The sequence below is a fragment of the Emiliania huxleyi genome, assembly GCF_000372725.1.
Source record: "Emiliania huxleyi CCMP1516 unplaced genomic scaffold EMIHUscaffold_319, whole genome shotgun sequence".
Classification (NCBI taxonomy): Eukaryota; Haptophyta; order Isochrysidales; family Noelaerhabdaceae; genus Emiliania; species Emiliania huxleyi.
The window spans coordinates 39,291-56,551 of NW_005199608.1; the positions used below are offsets into that span (position 1 = coordinate 39,291).

General features: G+C 63.9%; 5 protein-coding genes across 5 annotated transcripts in view; 2 read left to right on the plus strand and 3 right to left on the minus strand.

Annotated features, from left to right (window-relative positions):
- Window positions 1-2,102: 2,102 nt before the first annotated feature.
- EMIHUDRAFT_458304 (hypothetical protein) lies at window positions 2,103-3,415 on the minus strand (the record flags this gene model as incomplete). The annotated part of the gene is made up of 3 exons (XM_005774181.1): window positions 2,103-2,391; window positions 2,748-3,052; window positions 3,124-3,415. 3 exons carry the CDS (start codon window positions 3,413-3,415, stop codon window positions 2,344-2,346), a joined length of 645 nt encoding a protein of 214 aa, XP_005774238.1. The 3' UTR covers window positions 2,103-2,343.
- Window positions 3,416-3,869: 454 nt separating this feature from the next.
- Ras1-2 (ras family GTPase) lies at window positions 3,870-5,062 on the plus strand. Its single transcript, XM_005774182.1, has 3 exons — window positions 3,870-4,221; window positions 4,320-4,475; window positions 4,543-5,062. Exons 1-3 carry the CDS (start codon window positions 3,898-3,900, stop codon window positions 4,627-4,629), a joined length of 567 nt encoding a protein of 188 aa, XP_005774239.1. The 5' UTR covers window positions 3,870-3,897; the 3' UTR covers window positions 4,630-5,062.
- A 511-nt stretch (window positions 5,063-5,573) lies between these two features.
- On the minus strand, window positions 5,574-6,387 carry EMIHUDRAFT_240908 (hypothetical protein; the record flags this gene model as incomplete). The annotated part of the gene is made up of 3 exons (XM_005774183.1): window positions 5,574-5,735; window positions 5,851-6,057; window positions 6,343-6,387. 3 exons carry the CDS (start codon window positions 6,385-6,387, stop codon window positions 5,574-5,576), a joined length of 414 nt encoding a protein of 137 aa, XP_005774240.1.
- Window positions 6,388-7,658: 1,271 nt separating this feature from the next.
- On the plus strand, window positions 7,659-8,444 carry EMIHUDRAFT_368628 (hypothetical protein). Its single transcript, XM_005774184.1, has one exon. The coding sequence runs from the start codon at window positions 7,689-7,691 to the stop codon at window positions 8,337-8,339; it is 651 nt and encodes a 216-aa protein (XP_005774241.1). The 5' UTR covers window positions 7,659-7,688; the 3' UTR covers window positions 8,340-8,444.
- Window positions 8,445-14,218: 5,774 nt separating this feature from the next.
- Window positions 14,219-17,261, minus strand: part of EMIHUDRAFT_424649 (hypothetical protein) — a 3,567-nt gene continuing 524 nt past the window's right edge. The window contains exons 4-7 of the mRNA XM_005774185.1: window positions 16,951-17,046; window positions 15,659-15,874; window positions 15,087-15,194; window positions 14,219-14,794 (exon numbers count right to left, since the gene is read on the minus strand). Coding sequence (XP_005774242.1) covers window positions 14,489-14,794; window positions 15,087-15,194; window positions 15,659-15,874; window positions 16,951-17,046 — 726 coding nt within the window. The 3' untranslated portion in view covers window positions 14,219-14,488. The remainder of the gene's footprint in view (window positions 14,795-15,086; window positions 15,195-15,658; window positions 15,875-16,950; window positions 17,047-17,261) is intronic.

Consider the following 17,261-nt stretch of genomic DNA (forward strand, 5'->3'; position numbering starts at 1 on the left):
TTTCTAAAATTCTCTAGCACGCGCCAGTTCGCACCTGTGTCGAGCCTGTGCTCTGTGAGAGAGAGTTCTTAGAGGGTCTTTGCTAAGGTTCCACACACGTCCCACGGCGGGCTCCCACGTGTGGGATCCGGGACTCGTGGCGTCAAGTATTGTACTCATAATACACGTGCATCGTGAGTACTCAACTCATGAGTACCACCGCAGTTGAGTATTCATACTCATGAGTACGTCTGGCGCATGCGTGAGTACTTGTACTCAAGTCCATGAATACTACTGGCCAGTCGGTCACGTCCCAAAACGCGCTCCCTGAGACTCGACCGACCGCTGTCTCTGCTCCAGCGCTTCGCATATGCCACCAAAGAGGAAGAAGGCCCAGCCTCGACTAGAAGTGCAAAAATACAAGCTGCTTCGGCAGCCGATGAATCTTATCGGCACGCAGGTCAAGTTCCTCGGGTCGTTCTGGGAAGGGCGCATGACGGCCGAAGAGAAAGCTACGGAGAACCTGTGCACGGTGCTTGACTGGAGTACCTGTGCACGGTGCTTGACTTTCAGATCGCTCACCGCATGCAGCCTGGCGCCCCGCCGATGCTGGCAGACCCCAACCTCAACCCGGCCCACCTCGCTGTGCTGGTCAGGATTGGCTTCAACAAGAAGGCCTTCGAGCCGGCAGTGGCAGCGATCAAGGAGAAGTACTACGAGCTGTTCCGAGGCAAAGGGGGCGAGCACAAGGAGGGCTCCTCGGGCGCGGCCGGTGCGGCATCTTCATCGGCGCACGGCGGCCGGGGCGGCCGGGGCGGCTCTTCGTCGTCGGATGCCGCCGACGTGGCATCGTGAATATCTAGCCGCGGTGCCCTGTATTGTCTGTGGCTCCGTTTGTGTGTTTTAATTTTGGTCATTATTCTCTTCACAGCGCACGCGAGACGATAGCCCGGTCATGAACAACGACAAATCCTCTATCGAGCCACGCCACTAACTAGCACTACTGGCTGCCAATCCTCAATGCCCTCTTCAAACTCAGCAATCGCAGCCTTCACAGCCTCATCTTCCGCCTTTCGGTACTTCTTCACTGCGCCGTTCAGCTGCGCCTTGCCGCAGTTCTCGTACAGCTCCTCAAGCTCAACCCAGCGTGTATCGGCAAAGCCTGCGTCATGCTGGTCCTCTTTGAACGTGCCGCGCGTGAGGTAGCAAATGGTGTTGTCGGCAGCAGCCAGCCTGTTGCGCCGCTTCTTTCCGATCAGTTGATCGGGGTCGCAAAAGCGCATGCCGAGCACCGCCTCAATCTTGTAGCAGAATGTCGGCACGACCGCGTCTCCGCACCGCCACCTGCCAGCCGCGCCTGGCGCTGCGCCGCAGCCGCTCTCTGGCACTTGTAGCGGCAGCACATGGTGCGGTGCGCGTACTTGAGCAGGCGGTGCGCGCCGCAGTTGGCGCAGGGACCCTGGGAGTAGGGCGTGCGCGGCATGTGGACGCGCGCTCGGGTATTTCTCGGGTATACCTGGACTTTTGCGGGTATACCCGGGTTTTACCTGCAAGTTGCTCACGCACTTGTATTTGAATACATTATTCATATTCATGAGTACAGGCAGACGTGAGTATTCATATTCATGGATACCAGGCGTCATGACTACTCATACTCAACAATACAAGCTGCCAACGGATGAGTTGAGTTACTCATTGTAATCTTGAATAGGCTTGCGGCTAGCACCACACTCCTCTCCTTAAAATCCCCTGTGAGCTGTGTGGTGGCGGCGTGCCGTCCTCCCATCCTCCCTCCCTTGGGCTGTCTGTTTTCTTTTTTCATAGGCTGTCACATACGCGCATACATTGGTTCATTGCGGCATTTTAAGAATATAAGATGAGCACTCGGGGGTCGGGGGCGGGCGGCGGGGGGGGGGGGGGGGGGCACCGGGGGGACCCGGCATTCCACCTCTCAATTCAAAAACCCCTACGTACCCCCGAAAAACCCCAGGCTCCAGGCTCCAAAGGGGGGGCAAAGGCGGGCGTTTGCCCCGGACAGGGAGTCAAAATTACTGTCAAAAACCAAAAAAGTCGAAAAACCTCCCCCTCGTAAACACCCCCACAAAGTTTCATCACTTCTCTCAACTTTCCTAGAATCTAGGAATGACTGTCTCCCTCTGCTCTCTCAAACTGAAACTCTCGACTCTGGCCGGCGCGCACTCGTCTCTCTCGCCCTCTCACTCTGGACACACTGACGGGGGAACAGTTTGCCTCCCAACGGACACACCCCTCCAAAGGTTCGCGCACGGAGGTGCAAAGGAGCTGACCCGCCCCCCCGCCCCCCCGGCCCCCATGGTTTCTGGCACCCTTGCCCGCTGGTAACACTCACTGGCTGAAGGCCAGGCAGCGCAGCGCCGCGCCGCGGAAGCTCTCCTGCCATCGCGCGCGGGGTGGGGTGGGGGGGGGGGTGAGAGACGCGGGGTGGGGACTGCGGGCCAGAGGAGAGAGGGGAGAGGCAGAGAGGCAGAGAGGAGAGAGAAGAGAGGCAGAGAGGCAGAGAGGCAGAGAGGCAGAAAGGAAAGGGGGGGAGGGGGGGGCCAGAGACAAGAAAGACACGCCTCGAGCGGCGCCAGACACCGGAGACCAAAGAGCCCGCCTCCGGCGGTGTCGAGCCTACAGTGTGCATACACCGGCATCGCGGCGGGGGTACGGTATCGTGCAGTGTATCCAGAGCATCGCGTGAATACACGGGCCGCGCATACAGTGAGTCCGGCCGGATGTGGTCGCACCCGGCGGAGTCCGTGTCCTCTCGAGCGCTGGTTGGGAGGCAAGAGTTTCGTTTCTAGGGCGTCGAGCCCGAGCGCCGCGCCAGCCTTCGCGGGCTCGGCCGGGGCCGCACGCGGCACGAGTGGGGTGTGCGTCGGCGCGTCCGGAGAGACGTACACTGCATTGGCGTCAAAGGCCGTCTCGCGGGCTGGGCTGCCGGCACTCCGCGGCGCCGCGGCCGTGATGCGGAGGGCGTCGACCCACTCCTGCTCGGCCGCGACGAACTGCTTGATGATCGCAGCGCGTTCTTCGTCCATCTCGCCGGCGCCTACCACCGGTGCTGGACGCTGAGGGCGGCAGCACGGCCGCGGTTTGGGCAAGCCTCGCGAATGTCTGCACCGTCGCCCGTCTGCGATGCGATCGCCACGGCGTCCTCCAGGTCGTGCAGCGACCACTCGAGCAGCCGGAGCTCCGAAAGCAGGCACGCGGCAGCCTTGTCCAGCGCCAGCTCATTCTCCGGATCACCCGCGTCCGTCTTGGAGGCTGCCTCGACAGCGCGCTGCCAAGCGCCGAGGGCGATGCCGAGGCTGTCGCGCAGCAGAAAGGCACGGATCTCGGCAACGACGCCCGGCTCACGGCCGCCTGGACCCGGCGCAGGCGCGAACTCCTCGAGCAGAGGGCGAGCGTACATGCCCTGGGCCCAGCCCTGGCCGATGCAAGGTCGCAAGAATTCCCGTGTGTTTTCTTTTTTTGAGAGCGTCCCTTGCAAGCGGTCCGTCGTTGAGACCCAATGGTCCCTTGCAAGCGGTCCGTCAGTTTTCTTTTTCCTTGTGTTTTTGTAGAGCGCGGCGGATGTAGAGCTCTACAGCTCTACAGCGCTCCAGAGCGCTCTACATCTCTACAGCTCTACAGCGCTCTACACTCTACATCCTCTACACCCTCCCTCAGTAGAAGCCTAGAAGGTCGCGCGAACGTGCGAGCGAGCGGCGAGCGAGCGGCTAGGCGGCGGGAGGGTGAGGCGAGGGTGGCGGCGGTGGATCACGAGGGAGTAGAAGGTCGAGCGCGTGCGTGCGAGCGAGCGGCGAGATATAAAGGGCCGGCGCCACAGGTTTTCTTTCGTGCGTGCTAAAAATCGCCTGCTTTGACGGCCTTACCGACAGGCCGCTGCCTTCAATGGCCGAGTACAGGCTCGTCGTGGTCGGCGGTGGCGGCGTGGGCAAGAGCGCGCTCACCATCCAGTTCATCCTCAACCACTTCGTCCAGGAGTATGATCCCACTATCGAGGACTCCTACCGCAAGCAGGTTGTGATCGACGATGAGACATGCCTGCTCGACGTGCTCGACACCGCCGGGCAAGAGGAGTACAGTGCGATGCGCGACCAGTACATGCGAACGGGGCAGGGCTTTGCGCTCGTCTACTCGATCACCTCGCGCGAGTCCTTTGAGGAGCTTCGCGCCTTCCGCAACCAGATCCTCCGCGTGAAGGACCGAGACCAGGTGAACTCGCCTGTTCATGAATGAAATCGCTCAAATCCTGCCCCGTTCGCTCAACCCGCAGAGCTACGAAGCCTTCACACTCAAAGGGGCTGGACCAGGTGCCGATGGTCCTCGTCGGAAACAAGGTTGACCTCGAGGGCAGCCGGGCGGTCTCGCAGGAGGAGGCGAGGGAGCTCGCCATCTCCTTCGGGTGCGCGTGGATGGAGACGTCGGCCAAGTCGCGTGTCCGCGTCGAGGACAGCTTCTTCGCCCTGGTGCGCCCGGAGGGCCGCGCAGCTTGTCGCTCTGAAACTCAACACGCCACGTTGTGATCGAATTTAGGTGCGAGCGGTCCGCCAGGACGAGGAGGCGAGCGCCAAACCCTCGCAGCGCAGGAGGAAGGGAAAAGCGAAGTGCGCCATCATGTAATGTGCGACACGCGGCAGGCGGCAGCAGCCGAGCAGCCCACACGTCGCTCGCTCTCGCGCTCTCGGTGTCGACTCTCCCGGTGTCTGAGGGGGATCCGTGGCAGAGGCGAACAGGCGATGGGCGCGATGGACGGTGCTCTCGCGAAGAGTGCTCGTTGTGCGGTGTCAGTGGGGACCGCCGCGCGTGTATATGTGCTGTGCGTGTGCGGTACGTTGGAGGCATGCGGCACACGTCCCCATTTCGTTTTGCGCTTCTAGCTCGACGCGTCACGCGACCCGCGCGCCCGCGCCGCCCTCGCGTTGCGGGAGTGTCAAGTTGTAAGTCAAGAGAGCTCCAGAGCATGAAGGGGGTCGAGTGTCAGAGACAGAGTGTGTGCGTGTGTGCGCGCGCCCGCGGCCGCACATACACTGCTCTCTGCGAAGAATGTGATGTCATACTCTTAAACACACAGAGTGTTGTTTAAATGCAGGCAGGCCTGCGCCTGGATCCTGGTTCACGCCCACCACCTCGTCTTGCCAGTTGCCTGGCCGGACCGCGGACGCTGGACGCTAGACCTAGTCCTAGAGTGTGTGTGTAGAGTAACGCGTACAGGCTACAGCGCGTGGAGGCCGGGGGACGTGATTCCTACGATTGCGAGAGGGAGATGGGAGAGGAGGAGCTCCACACCGTACACATCAAAGTGACGCTGGCCGGAGCGCCCACTTCCGCTCCCCCCAAATACTGGCGACGGCCGCTGGAGCGAGGAGCCTCACCGCCCGGAAGGCAAACCGGAGCCACGCTAGCGGCCCGAGCATCCGCAGGGCGCAGATCGTACCCGAAGCGGCGGCGAGTACCTGGCCACACATGAGGACGTCCTGCCCGCAGAGCCAGAGGCCATCGACGGGGCCGCGCATGTCGAGCGCGGCAACCTATGGTGCGCTACATGGCGCCTATGAGCCTGCGGCTTATTGGCGCCAGCCCACAGCGCGCCCAGGCAGCGCTGCCTCGTCCTCGTCGACGAAGCGCGCGGGCGTCACGTCGAGCCCGATCGCGGCGCCCTTGCCAGAGCGCAGATAGTTCTCGATGGTCAGGGGCGTGGAGATATCGACCGCGACGACGCGCCCCTCCTGCGCCATGGCCGGGGAGTCGAGTCCAAGAAAGACGTGGCTGGTGGAGGCGAGCGGCAGGGCCGACGGAGGGAGGGCTCCGGTGGAGAGCGATGGAGTTGGGCGCGCTGCCCACCGTCTGTGGGTAGTGCTTGTGTAGCGCGGCCAGCATCCGCTCCGCCCAACGCGACTTGAGCTGCGCGTACTGCGCCTCGTGCTCTCGGTCGGCGTGCGGCGGCGTGTGTCGGGCGGCGGGCTGATCGCCGAGGGGCTGGTGGCGCTCAAAATGCGACCACTCGGCCGGCGCGAGGATCTGGCAGCAGTTGAGGTCGGGATGCCGTGCCTAGAGCGGGCGCGTGTCGCCGCGTGGGACGATCGGCGGGCGGCAGGGAGAATGGTAGAGAGCGGTGCGGCGCACGCACCTCGTGCGCGCGGTCCTTGCACGAGGGAAAGGTGATGCCGAACGCGCAGTGCACACACACACACACACACACACACACACACACACACACACACACACACACACACACACACACACACACACACACACACACACACACACACACATGCACGGAGCTAAGTGCCTCGCCGTCGCAGGAGGTTAAAGAAAGAAAGAAAGAAAACGCACCGCCGCCGCGCCTGGGAATTTGTTTTGCCGGCGCGCTGCAAACATCCTCCTCTGTGTTGACGGCTCCGGGGCAGGCTGCTTCGTGAGGCTGCAGCTTCAAGAGGTCAGTCGAGGGCGTCTGGCCGATCCAGCGGCTCCTCTCTCCGATGTTGTCGCCACTTGGCGGCGTCGGAGGCAGCGGCGGGCTAATAACAACAAGCGCGGGCAGCAGCAGCGGCACCAGCACTGTTTTCGACCCGGATCTCGGCATCCCGCTCTACGCCGTCCGGGAGCACTGGCCGCGAATCCGCACGCGGCTCAACGCGTACCCGGGCGAGGCGCCGCTGCCGGAGCGCTGCCGCGCTGCCGCGCTGCCCAAGAACGAGACGCGGCAAAAGGCGCCCAACGGCGCGATGACGGGCGCCTGCTTCCAGCTCGACCTGCGCGGGCCGGAGGAGACGCAGCCGGTGCTGCCCACCATCTTTGTGCCCGGCTTCCCAAAGGCGGCCACCACCTGGCTGTACGACTGCATGCACGCCGCCTTCCCTCCCGAGATGGTTTGCCCGCCGCAGAGCCGCGACGATTTTGACGGGAGGCGCTGGTCGATCGCCGGCTGCGGCGGGCGCCGCTTCATGCTTCCCGGCATCGCCTGCCGCGTGGTCGGCGGGTGCGAGCACCGCAAGGAGCTCTTCTTCTACGGCTCCGGGTTCTCCTCCTTCTTCCAAAACGGACTCGCCGGCCTGCATGGCCCGGAGCTGCCGCTCGAGATGTTTCAGCTCAAGGAGGAGTACCCGCAGGTGGCGCTGCGCCGCGCGCAGGTGGGGAAGGAGGACCTGAAAGTGCAGAGGATGGAGACGTTTTGCACCCACCCGAACCACACGCACCTTCCCGCCGGCCGGATGCACCCAAGCTGCTGCGTGGCGAGGACCAGCGACCCGAAGCGGTGGGAGTGCCGGTGGCACGAGACGCTGCGCAAGGCGCAGGGCCGCACTACGTCCATGTGGTTCCAGACAGCGATGCCGTGGGTCAAGCCGCACGAGTACAATTTCGCGGCGACCGATTTCACGCCGAACTACATGTGCACGCCGCAGGCCATGGCCAACATCAAGCTGGCCGCGAAGGATCCGCGCGACTTGCGCTTCATCGTGCTCATGCGAGATCCGATCATGCGCACCTTTTCGGAGTGGTCGATGTTTGCGCTCGGGTGGGGGTGGGACCACGAGCCGGACTTTCTCAAGAAGATGCACAAGCAGATGCGCGCCTTTGAGAGGTGCAACGCGACGCTCTTCCACCGGATCGACCTCGTCAAGGCGCTGCCTGACGACGAGCTCTTCGCGTACATCACGCAGTGCTTCCGCGGAAAGGCGATGGAGTACATCACCAACTCCATCTATCCAGTCTGCGTGCTCGGCGCTCTGCGCTTCTTCCCAAAGGAGCAGTTCCTCTTCCTCCGCTTCGAAGACATGAAGAAGATGCACGCGCCCGGGCTCCTGCGCCTCCTCGCCAACTTTACCGGCCTGCACACCGACGACGAGATCATCGCGCGCTTGCAGGGCGAGCGCCAGTGCGAGATGCTCAACGCCAGGAAGAAGCCGCTCTCGTTTGGCAAGGACAAGCGCACTGTCTCGGCGCGCGCGAACCTGTCCGCCGCCATGGGCGAGTTCGAGGCGTTCTTCCAGCCGTACGACGAGCTGCTCTCCGAGCTGGTGGACCCGAACTTCAAGTGGGGCGCCGACACGCACCGGCTGAGTGCGGACGTGCTGATCGACGCGCCGGGCAGCAAAAAGGGGCGCGGCCGGGGCAAGGGGCTGGGCACGGGGCGCGGCAGCCGTGAGGAGAGGCCGGCCGCGGGCTACCGGAAGGCAATAAAGAGCGCCAAGGCAGAGGCAAAGGCGATGCTGGGCGATGACCTCCAGCTCCTGCGTGGCAAGGCGAGGCTGGCAGCCATCGGGGCGGCCAAGGGCAGGGGGGCGAAGCAGAAAGCTGCTAGTACTAGTACGGGCCAGTTTGTACGATGAGAGAAGGGCCCCTGTGCGCTGTGCGCGCCGTGCGCGAGAGAGAGAGCGTGTGAGCGCTGTCCACGGCGTCTCCGGGTATTTTTTATGGTTTCATTATCTCTCGCCAGTGGACTCACAGAATGACGTGCGCGCCGCAACACACTACGGCTCTTTTAATGATCCGTCCCGCGTCCGGGTCCCCTTCCCGGACCCCGGCGCCTGGAGCGGGCTGGAGCCTGGGGAGGGGCCGCGTGTCCCTCGCACACTTCCACACTCACGCGCCTCGGTCCGTAGTACTGTAGGCAGGGAGTGGAGCAATGAAGCTGCACACTGGGCGCGTGAGAAGGGGGGCCTGCGCCAACTCGGCGGGAGTTTCACGCGTCCCAACGGGAGTTCAGGCTGCAAGATCCACTCCAAGAGGTCCACGCGAAGGCGATTAGGGGGTGGGCATCGAACGCGAGCGGCTCAGGCGCGGGAAACTGATGGTGCGCCCGCGAAGCGGCGTGGACGTGGAGGCGAGGGGCGCCCCAGGAGCCGAGCTCGGCAACGGCCGCTCGCTCGGCATGGCGATGCGTGGGAGCGAGCGAGTGCGAGCGAAGGAGGCCGAGCGCCGCGAGAGGAAGCTCTGCGCGCGGGCAAGGGCAGGCCGCCCGCGGCGCAGGACGGTCACCTTCCACACCATGACGGAGCGCAGGTTGCCACGACTGTCGTACCGCGTCCGCTCCTCGCTGTCCGACGGCCAACGCCCCACCTTCTCGATGCATTGCGGCTGGATCAGCCGGCCGTCTCGGCCGGTGAGGTTGAAATGCTCCCCGTCGGTGAGCTCAGCGATCTCGACGCGCTTGTCGAACTTGACACAGATGTGAAGCGTCTCCGGCGCGTGCGTGTCGGCGGGCCGCTCCACTCCGAAGGCGTACTCGCTGATCAGGCTGTGCGTCTCACCCCAGCCGCGCACCATGTGCAGGGCGTGCTCTGTGTCAATCTGTCCGCGGTAGCCCGCGCGATACGAGAGGGCAACGGCGGTCACCGGTGACGGAGCTGAGCTGCAGCAGAGGGCAGCGTTGGCGCGGTACGCCGTGATCGGCTTCGCCGGTCGCGAGTGGCCCTCATCATTCGTGCTATCGCCAGTTGAGCTCGACTCGTCGTCCAGTTGAGCACCGACCGGCGCCAGCAGCTGCCACGCCTTCTCCTTGGCGCAGTCGCTGAAGCCGCGACGCTGAGACTCCTCCGCTCGCTTCTTTGCCTCGACGTCCTCGACCTGAGCGTGAAGCCAGTCGCGCTGGCAGGTCTGCGGCATTGGCGACCCAGGCGTGGCGTATGCGGGGTCAGACGGTTCAAGTGTGCGCGCGAGATCCAACGATGCGTTGCGCGGAGCTCCCCATTGGCGGCCCGGTGGCGTGTGGTACAGCTCCGCCCCGCCAGCCGCTGACGACGGGCGTAGCGGGCTTCCCACCGCCATCGTGTCAGGCCCACAGAAAACGGCGGAACGTAGTCAGGGAGGCGATCGACTTTCTGCGGATTCCATGGAATTTTAACAAGACGATTTCCGTTCTTCTTCACAACGCTGCTCCCTATGGCGCTGCGCGCTGGCCTGCTCACACACACAAATGCATTCCGCTCGGGATTTTTCTTTCCTTCTTCCTTCTTTCTTGACCCCTCAAGTAGCTAACCGGTTTGGGGCAAGTTCTTGGTCTGCGAATGAACCTGTTCGATTGAGTTTTGCTGGGGCATTGACTGCTTGCTGGGCATATGACTGCAGCGCGCATGCAGCCTCAGAGAAATCTTTCTACCACGGACCATGCACCACTTCCGCTTTTGCTCTGCGCGTTGGTGACCGCATTGCTCTGCGCCTGGTCCGCGCGGCCAAGCTTCGCCCTGGGCGCCCGGCCTCTGGCGCAGTTTCGCATCGGCTTGGGTGCGGTCCTGCTGCTGCATCTGCACCAATGTCGGCAGGATGCAGCGGGCGCACTGTTCGGCGACGGCGGGGTGCTGTCACCACGCGTGTTCCAGGACGTTGAGATGCGCTGGGATCTGAACCCACGTTTCGCGGCGCGTCCAAGCCAGATGCTCTCCTTCGATACATGGAGCGCTGCCTGGGAATGGGCCTTGTTCTTGGATGCGGTTCGATTTATGTGCTACGGCGCCCTGCTGCTTGGCTATCGCACCAGCGCCGCAACAGTCGCCTCGTACGTGATGCGCACCTCCTACATGCCCATCCACCTCGTGCGTGACGGTGGCGAACAGACCTTGCATTGCTGCCTGTTCTGGGCCATGTTCCTCCCTATGCGAGGGCCCTGGCTCGGAGGCTGGTCATTAGACAGCAGGTTGCAGCGCGTCCAGGCCAAGGGAGCTGAGCAGTCAAGAGGAGCGGCTGCCGCCGCCCTGCAGCCAGATCCTGTGCGGGGACTGCCGGCGGCCTGTTATGTCTGCCAAATCAGCCTCATTTACACGATGGCCGGCCTCTGCAAGCTTTCCGACCCCAACTCGGAGTGGGTGCGAGGCACCACGATCGCCCAGCTCGTGGCCCCTCTCACTGGCATGAACAACAACCTTCTCACCCCCTGGCTCGCCAGCCTGCCGGACGGCGTGCTCCGCGCCCTCACGTTCGGTTGCGTCGCGCTTGAGCTGTGTGGAGGCCTGCTGTTGCTCGCCCAATCCCGCATGCCCAAGCTGTACGGCGTAGCATGGACTGGACTGGTGGCGCTCCATGCCGGAATCGGCCTCACACTTCGCCTCGGCATCTTTCCGCTCACCTCGCTGATCTGCCTGCTGCCCCTGCTGCCGCAGCGCTCACAACCGCCTCTGCTGCAGCAGCAGCAGCGCCGAGTCGCACTGCGCCCCGCGGTTAGGCTCGTGCGGGCAGCGAGGCCGGCGTTGCTCTGCATCAGCATTCTGCTGATCTGCAGCAACGTAACGTTCAACCATGTGCAATTTTGGCTGCATGGAGGCCTCGTGGACCGGCGGCACTCCACTGCGATCCCGTTCGCCCTGCAGTACCCACTGCTCCTCTCGGGCACCTATCAGCACTGGGATATGTTCGCGCCGCGTCCCGGAGACATTCATCAGTGCCCGCTGCTGTTCTGTGAGCTGAGCAACGGCACCCGACTCGACTTGCTGCCAATCCTCTCCCTAACCCCCGCACCGTGGCTGGGCTCCCGCCCTCAACCTCCACCGCTGCCTCAGCGTGTCACCACGCTGCAGGATCTCACTACATACTGCGTGGACCACCCAATGCATGCGCAGTCGCTATTCGACGGGCTTCGTCCCATCGTCGCGTTTCAAATTTTCATGATGAGCGAGACGCTGCTGCGTGAGTTGGTCCCAGATAAAGGTCATGCCAAGCATATTGAGAGGCATACGACAAGCGCCTTGAGCAGGTTGTGCTCCGAATTGTATGGCACTGATCGAGTGCTTGGTTTAGTCGCAGACATGCGCCGTCTGAGCAACACAGTGCCGGTGCAAGACGCGGTTCTCTTGGATCACGACAATGCTGTGATCCATTTTTTCGTGGACAACGGACGCTCGCCGCCTCCTCCGCCTCGTGCGCGCGCACACGCACCTGCACCAAGGAATAGGACTCGCAGGTCTCGCGTCATGCGGACCGCAATCCTAACGGCGATTGCACCCCGGAGGGCACCGTCGACACGGACTCTGACCCGCCCCCCGACTACCTCGACCCCGACTCGGACGGCGATGGCATCCCCGATGCCGAGGAGGGCACCGTCGACACGGACAGCGACAGCATCCCGAGTAGGTTACCTCAGGGGGGGGGGTCGCCACCGACGGCATCCCGAGTAGGTTACCCTCGAGCGGTTGAGGCTCGCCACCGCCTGCCTGGCTGGCCTGCTCTTTAGTCTATCTCGATCTACTCTCGTTTTAGTTAGCACTGCTGCTGCAGACAGGGCCCGCAGCTAGCTACTCTGATTATCTCGAGATACACACAGTAATACCTCGTCTGCCTCTGGCCGGCTGTGTCTTTAGGGCTGTGACGGCTGTGTTCGGGCGCCATCATGTCCCTCGCGGTTCGTGGGACGCGTACCGCGTAGAGCCGTAGCCGGGCCCTCGCTCATAAGTGCTCTCCGCATCCGCCCCGGCGCTTTATTCTGTGAATGTGCATGAAGAAAGTCAGGAGGAACACGGGATGGACGGACGAGTCCGCCTCGACCGCTGCTGAGCGCGATGGCCGGCACGAGCGATGCCACGAAGCTATCAGGGTATCTGCATAAGAGCCACAAGGGCTCTGACGCCCGTACAGAGAAGCGCTGGTTTATCTCTGACGGCTTTATTGTGTCCTACGGACGGATGATTGGCTCTGTCTTCGCGAGCACTGGGAAGTGCACCCCGTGCTTGCCCGAACCATCAACACTTACCCATGTTGCCTACCTAACTCCCCCTTTCCTCCCCCCCTCGCCCCGCAGGTTCGATCTGCAAAGCGTCAAGTCCCTCAGCGAGCCAGAGCCGGGGGTGCTCGTGCTTGAGCTGCTGGACAAACCGCACCCAATCCGCGTCTGCATCGTGGAGGACGCGGCCAAGGAGGCCCCAAAGTGGCGGAAGCTATGGGCATCGGCCGTCGATACGACAGCACTTAGCCGAGAGATGGTAGAGTGGAGGGACGAAAGCCTCGCCGCGCTTTTTCGTCCGAATGCACCGAAGCGGTCTCGGGCACCGAAGCCGCAACCGACCAAGGCAGCCAACACGCCAGCACCCAAGCCCGTCGCTATGCCAGCCCCAAAGCCCGCATGGCATCCTCCAGCTGATTTTTCTGTCCATTTTCCAGAGACTACCACTGCGGCTTCCGAGGCACCGGCGGCTAGCACGGCTGCACCCGCAGCCGCTGAGCCATTGGTAGCTGCACCGCCGCCCGCGGCCGCCCTGGGTGACTTAATTAGCGTTGATGATGATGGTGGGGCTGTCCAGAGCAACAGCGAACCACATCCTTCGCCACACTGGTCAAGGTCCGCATACCGCATGCCCAAGGTCATGATGGACCCGTCACTCGATGCAACGCTAAATACGACGCTCGATGCGACGTTCGACGCAACAATGGACGACCTGTCCTCGCGCACGGATAGGGATGCTCCCTCTCACAGAGACCCTGCCTCTCTCTCAGAGGGCAGGCAGCCACGCCTATCCGAGGTTGCCGAGGTGGCCATCAAGGAGGAGCGCGTGGCGGATGCGCTGGCAGCCGCGGAGAACGAGGAGGACAAGCAGGCTGTCAAAGAGGTGGGCCTACTTTGTCCGAGATCACGGGATATCGGACAATGCGCCCCAGCGGCAGTGCTCGCTACTTCTCCACTAGGCGATGCACGCCGCTTATGAGCCTCGGCGTCTCGAGTGGATGGCGTACCACGCCTCCCGAGGGGAGTACACGGAGGCGATCGCTCTCGCGGCCGGTCCGGACGAGGTCGCAAGGCTCGAAGAGGCGCGGAGCAAGGTTCTTGCCGGTGGCAGCGGTGGTCATGGCCTTGCTGTGGGGCTGATGCGGCGCCGTTCGCTCTTGAAATCGCGACCTTGTGCAACAGGCGAGATGGATGAGGCGCATAGCCTACGAGCGGTGCTCCGCGACTCGTGGCAGCGGTGCGTTGGACGGTGCATGCCGCAGGGGCAGGGGCACGTTCCCCTCCTTGAGTCCAGCTGATTCCTTGCGTTTCCCACCGCCCCCGCCCGCGATGATAGCGTCACCCGCTCACTCACAGAGACAGTCTTGCCCTCTTGGGGCCAGTGCTTGAGGTTTGTGTGTGCATGGAGTGCGCGGCTGACGCGCCACCGCGCACCGGCCACCGCGCGCAGTGACCAGGCGAGGGTGTCGGACCAGGCGAGGGTGTCGGTCTGCCGACACCGCGACGCGGCGCGGGTGCAGCGCCCACGCACCGACGCAGGCAGCCTCCCAAAGGGACCCGATTTACTAGCCAGAACATCGAGAAAACATCCACAACTCTATCTAGACACGAAGACACACAGCTAGCAAGACAGGAGGGCGGACAGAGAACATGAGTCATGGCATGCAGAGGTCAGAACATCACGATCTGACAGCCGAAACAAAAATTGCGGTGGGCGCTCGGTGCACAGACGCGCTCGACCAATCGAGCTCGTATGTGTGCGAGACAGTGCAGAGGCGCCGACAAGGCGAATGCCCCGACTCCCGAGGGGCACACACGCCCGTCTCCGGCTCATTGCGCACTACTGCGCGAAGACGGGGCCTTGGACCGCTCCAGCACCTCTGCCAGGCTCTGCGGGCGGCCAATCGCCTCCTCCAGCGCCACGACGACCTTCGCAAACTCAGGTCGCGCCCTGCTATCGCTGCTCCAGCCCGCTGCCATCAGCGCCTGTACGTCGCCGGGCCATTTGCCGCTGAGCAGCGGCCGCTTGCCGTTGCGGCACGCATCAGCGAGGAACGTGTCGGGAGTCATCCAGCTGAACGGCTTCTGGTGCGACAGAAAGTGGTAGAGCAGAGAGGTGAAGGAGAAGACCTCCGCCTTGTGTGCAGGGCGAGGCTGCGTGAGGAGACACACCTCGCCGCGAAGAGCCTGACACCCTCCCCACCTTGTGGTTGCATGGCGCTGCCTCTCCCCATCTCTCCCCATCTCTCCTCATCTCTCCTCATGTGGTCGAGTCCCCGAGTGTGGGTTCGAGACGTGTTCACACCAGTGTGCTCGGTCCCGACCCCACAGTGATTTCTTTTTCCAGGGGGGTGGTGCGTACGTCCCAGTATGGATTGGTGGTGCGTGACGGTGATCCATATCCCCCCCCCCCCCCCCACCCACACACCTTGTGGTTGTACGGCTCCTGAAGCGCAACCTCTGGCGCCATGTAGCGCAGCGAGCCGGTGAGGCCGGTGAGCTTGCGCCGCTCGTCGTCGCTCGCGGCAGAGTCAACCTGCAACCGGGCGGCGAGGCTGGTGGAGGGGCTGCGGTGGCCGGGATGTTGAGACGAGGTCGAGACGCGTTGCGCGGCGGCGAGGGAGGCACATACGCTACTCATGAACCGCCAGTCGCTCTCCCCGTGGCAGAAGCGGAGGGTGGCGGATGGCCGGGATGGCGGTGGAGGCGAGGGGGGAGGTGGGGGCGGGGAGGGGTGCGGTGACGGCGCGTGGGGGCGAGGGCGGTGGCGGCGAGGGCGGTGGCGGCGAGGGCAGTGGCGGCGAGGGCGGCGGCGGCGGCGAGGCTAGGTATGGGCGGCAGTGGCGATGGAGGAGTCCATCAGTGTCGCCGCTCCGGGCGGGTGGCAAGCTGCGACGCTCGCCCTGCGCGCGTGCTGGCCCCACGGCATGGAGTGTGCGGCTGTCTCTCGCCGCCGGAGTGTGCTGCGCGCGCGTGCAGCCCGGCCCGGAGTGCGCGCGCCTTCCACAGCTTGCACAGCCCAAAGTCGGCGAGCACGATGCGGCCGTCCGCAAAGCAGCCGATGTTGTCCGGCTTGATGTCTCGGTGCAGCAGCCGGTAGCCGGGCATAAACTCGTCGTGGCAGTAGCGGAGGGCGCGCGCGAGCTGCAGGCCGACGGCGACGCCGCGCGAGACCGGCCACTCGCGGGCCGCCTTGGACGTCTTCCATGGCAGCGCCTGGAAGCAGGGGAGACAGGGGGGGGAGATGTGGGGAGATGTGGGGGGATGTGGGGGGATGTGGGGGGATGCGGGGAGATGTGGGGGGATGTGGGGAGACGTGGGGAGATGTGGGGGGGTGTGGGGGGATGTGGGGGGATGCGGAGAGATGTGGGGAGACGTGGGGAGATGTGGGGAGACGTGGGGAGATGCGGGGAGATGTGGGGGGATGCGGAGAGATGTGGGGAGATGTGGGGAGATGTGGGGAGACGTGGGGAGATGTGGGGGGGTGTGGGGGTGTGTGGGGGGGTGTGGCGCGGGTGTCGGGCAGGGGCGGGTCGCGCGAGGGAGAGTGGCGGGAGGCTGTGTCGACAAGGGACGCGCTGTCTCTGTGCTGCGCTGTGCTGTGCGCTGTGCAGTCTCTGTGCTGTGCTGCGCTGTGCTGTGCGCTGTGCTGTCTCTGTGGTGTGGTGTGCTGTGCGCTGTGCTGTGCATGCGCTCGGCCGGCGAGCGCTCTCCCCATCTCTCCCCATATCTCCCCATATCTCCCCACGGCTCGCCACGTCCGGCGAGCGCTCTGCAGCTTCCCAGTCTCCCACCGAACCCTCCCGCCACCTTCAGGCTGTGCACTCTCTCCATATCTCCCCATATCTCCCCATATCTCCCCATATCTCCCGCCACCTTCAGGCTGTGCACTGGGTATCTCCCCCATATCCCCCATATCTCCCCATATCTCCCGCCACCTTCCGGCTGTGCACTCTCTGACCCCTCTCGGCCATCCAACCGAAAGGCTGTGCACTCTCTGACCCCTCTCGGCCATCCAGCCGAAAGCAGCGCGGCTCTGGTGACGTGTCCCTTCGGTGGGCGCGGGGGGGGGCGTGGGCGCTGGTCTATGCCTGTGCTTACAGCGCCCGGTGTGTGCCGCCGCGAGGCAAAAGTGAGGCGGCGGCGACAAGCCACGCGGGGTTGGGATGGCGGGAGGAGTGAAGAGGAGGAGAATCGGAGGGGGGGGAGAAGAGAGGGGAGGGGGGGGGGGGGGGGCCCCAAAAAAAAGGACCCGGAGGGGACTTGGAGGGAAAAAAGGTCCACCCCCCCCCCTTGCCGGGGTCTGACTTAGTCGGGAGCAAAAAGCTGAAAGGGTGGGCGAAAAGGTCAAAGCAGCCAAACGGCATCCCGCGGTCCGGTGCCCAACCTACGGCAAAAAGCCCCAAGAAAACCTGGTGTGAGGCCAACGGCGCCGGGAATGGCCCGGCCCCCGGTCCGCGGAGAAAGGGGCGGGGCGAAAGGACGAAGGCTTGCCCAAAGGCTCCAAAAAAGGAACCCAGGAAGGGAGGGAGGGAGGGAGGAAGGGAGGAAGGGAGGGAGGGAGGAAAATATCCCCAGGTGAGGCGAGATTAGGCCCCGGGGG

Bases quoted from the DNA above. Each gene is read 5' to 3' on its own strand.
- EMIHUDRAFT_368628 (XM_005774184.1), top strand. From the start codon at position 7,689: ATGGAGTACATCACCAACTCCATCTATCCAGTCTGCGTGCTCGGCGCT.
- Ras1-2 (XM_005774182.1), top strand. From the start codon at position 3,898: ATGGCCGAGTACAGGCTCGTCGTGGTCGGCGGTGGCGGCGTGGGCAAG. The intron at 4,222-4,319 runs GTGAACTCGCCT...GGGCTGGACCAG, and splicing joins GCGTGAAGGACCGAGACCAG to GTGCCGATGGTCCTCGTCGG. The intron at 4,476-4,542 runs GTGCGCCCGGAG...GATCGAATTTAG, and splicing joins AGGACAGCTTCTTCGCCCTG to GTGCGAGCGGTCCGCCAGGA.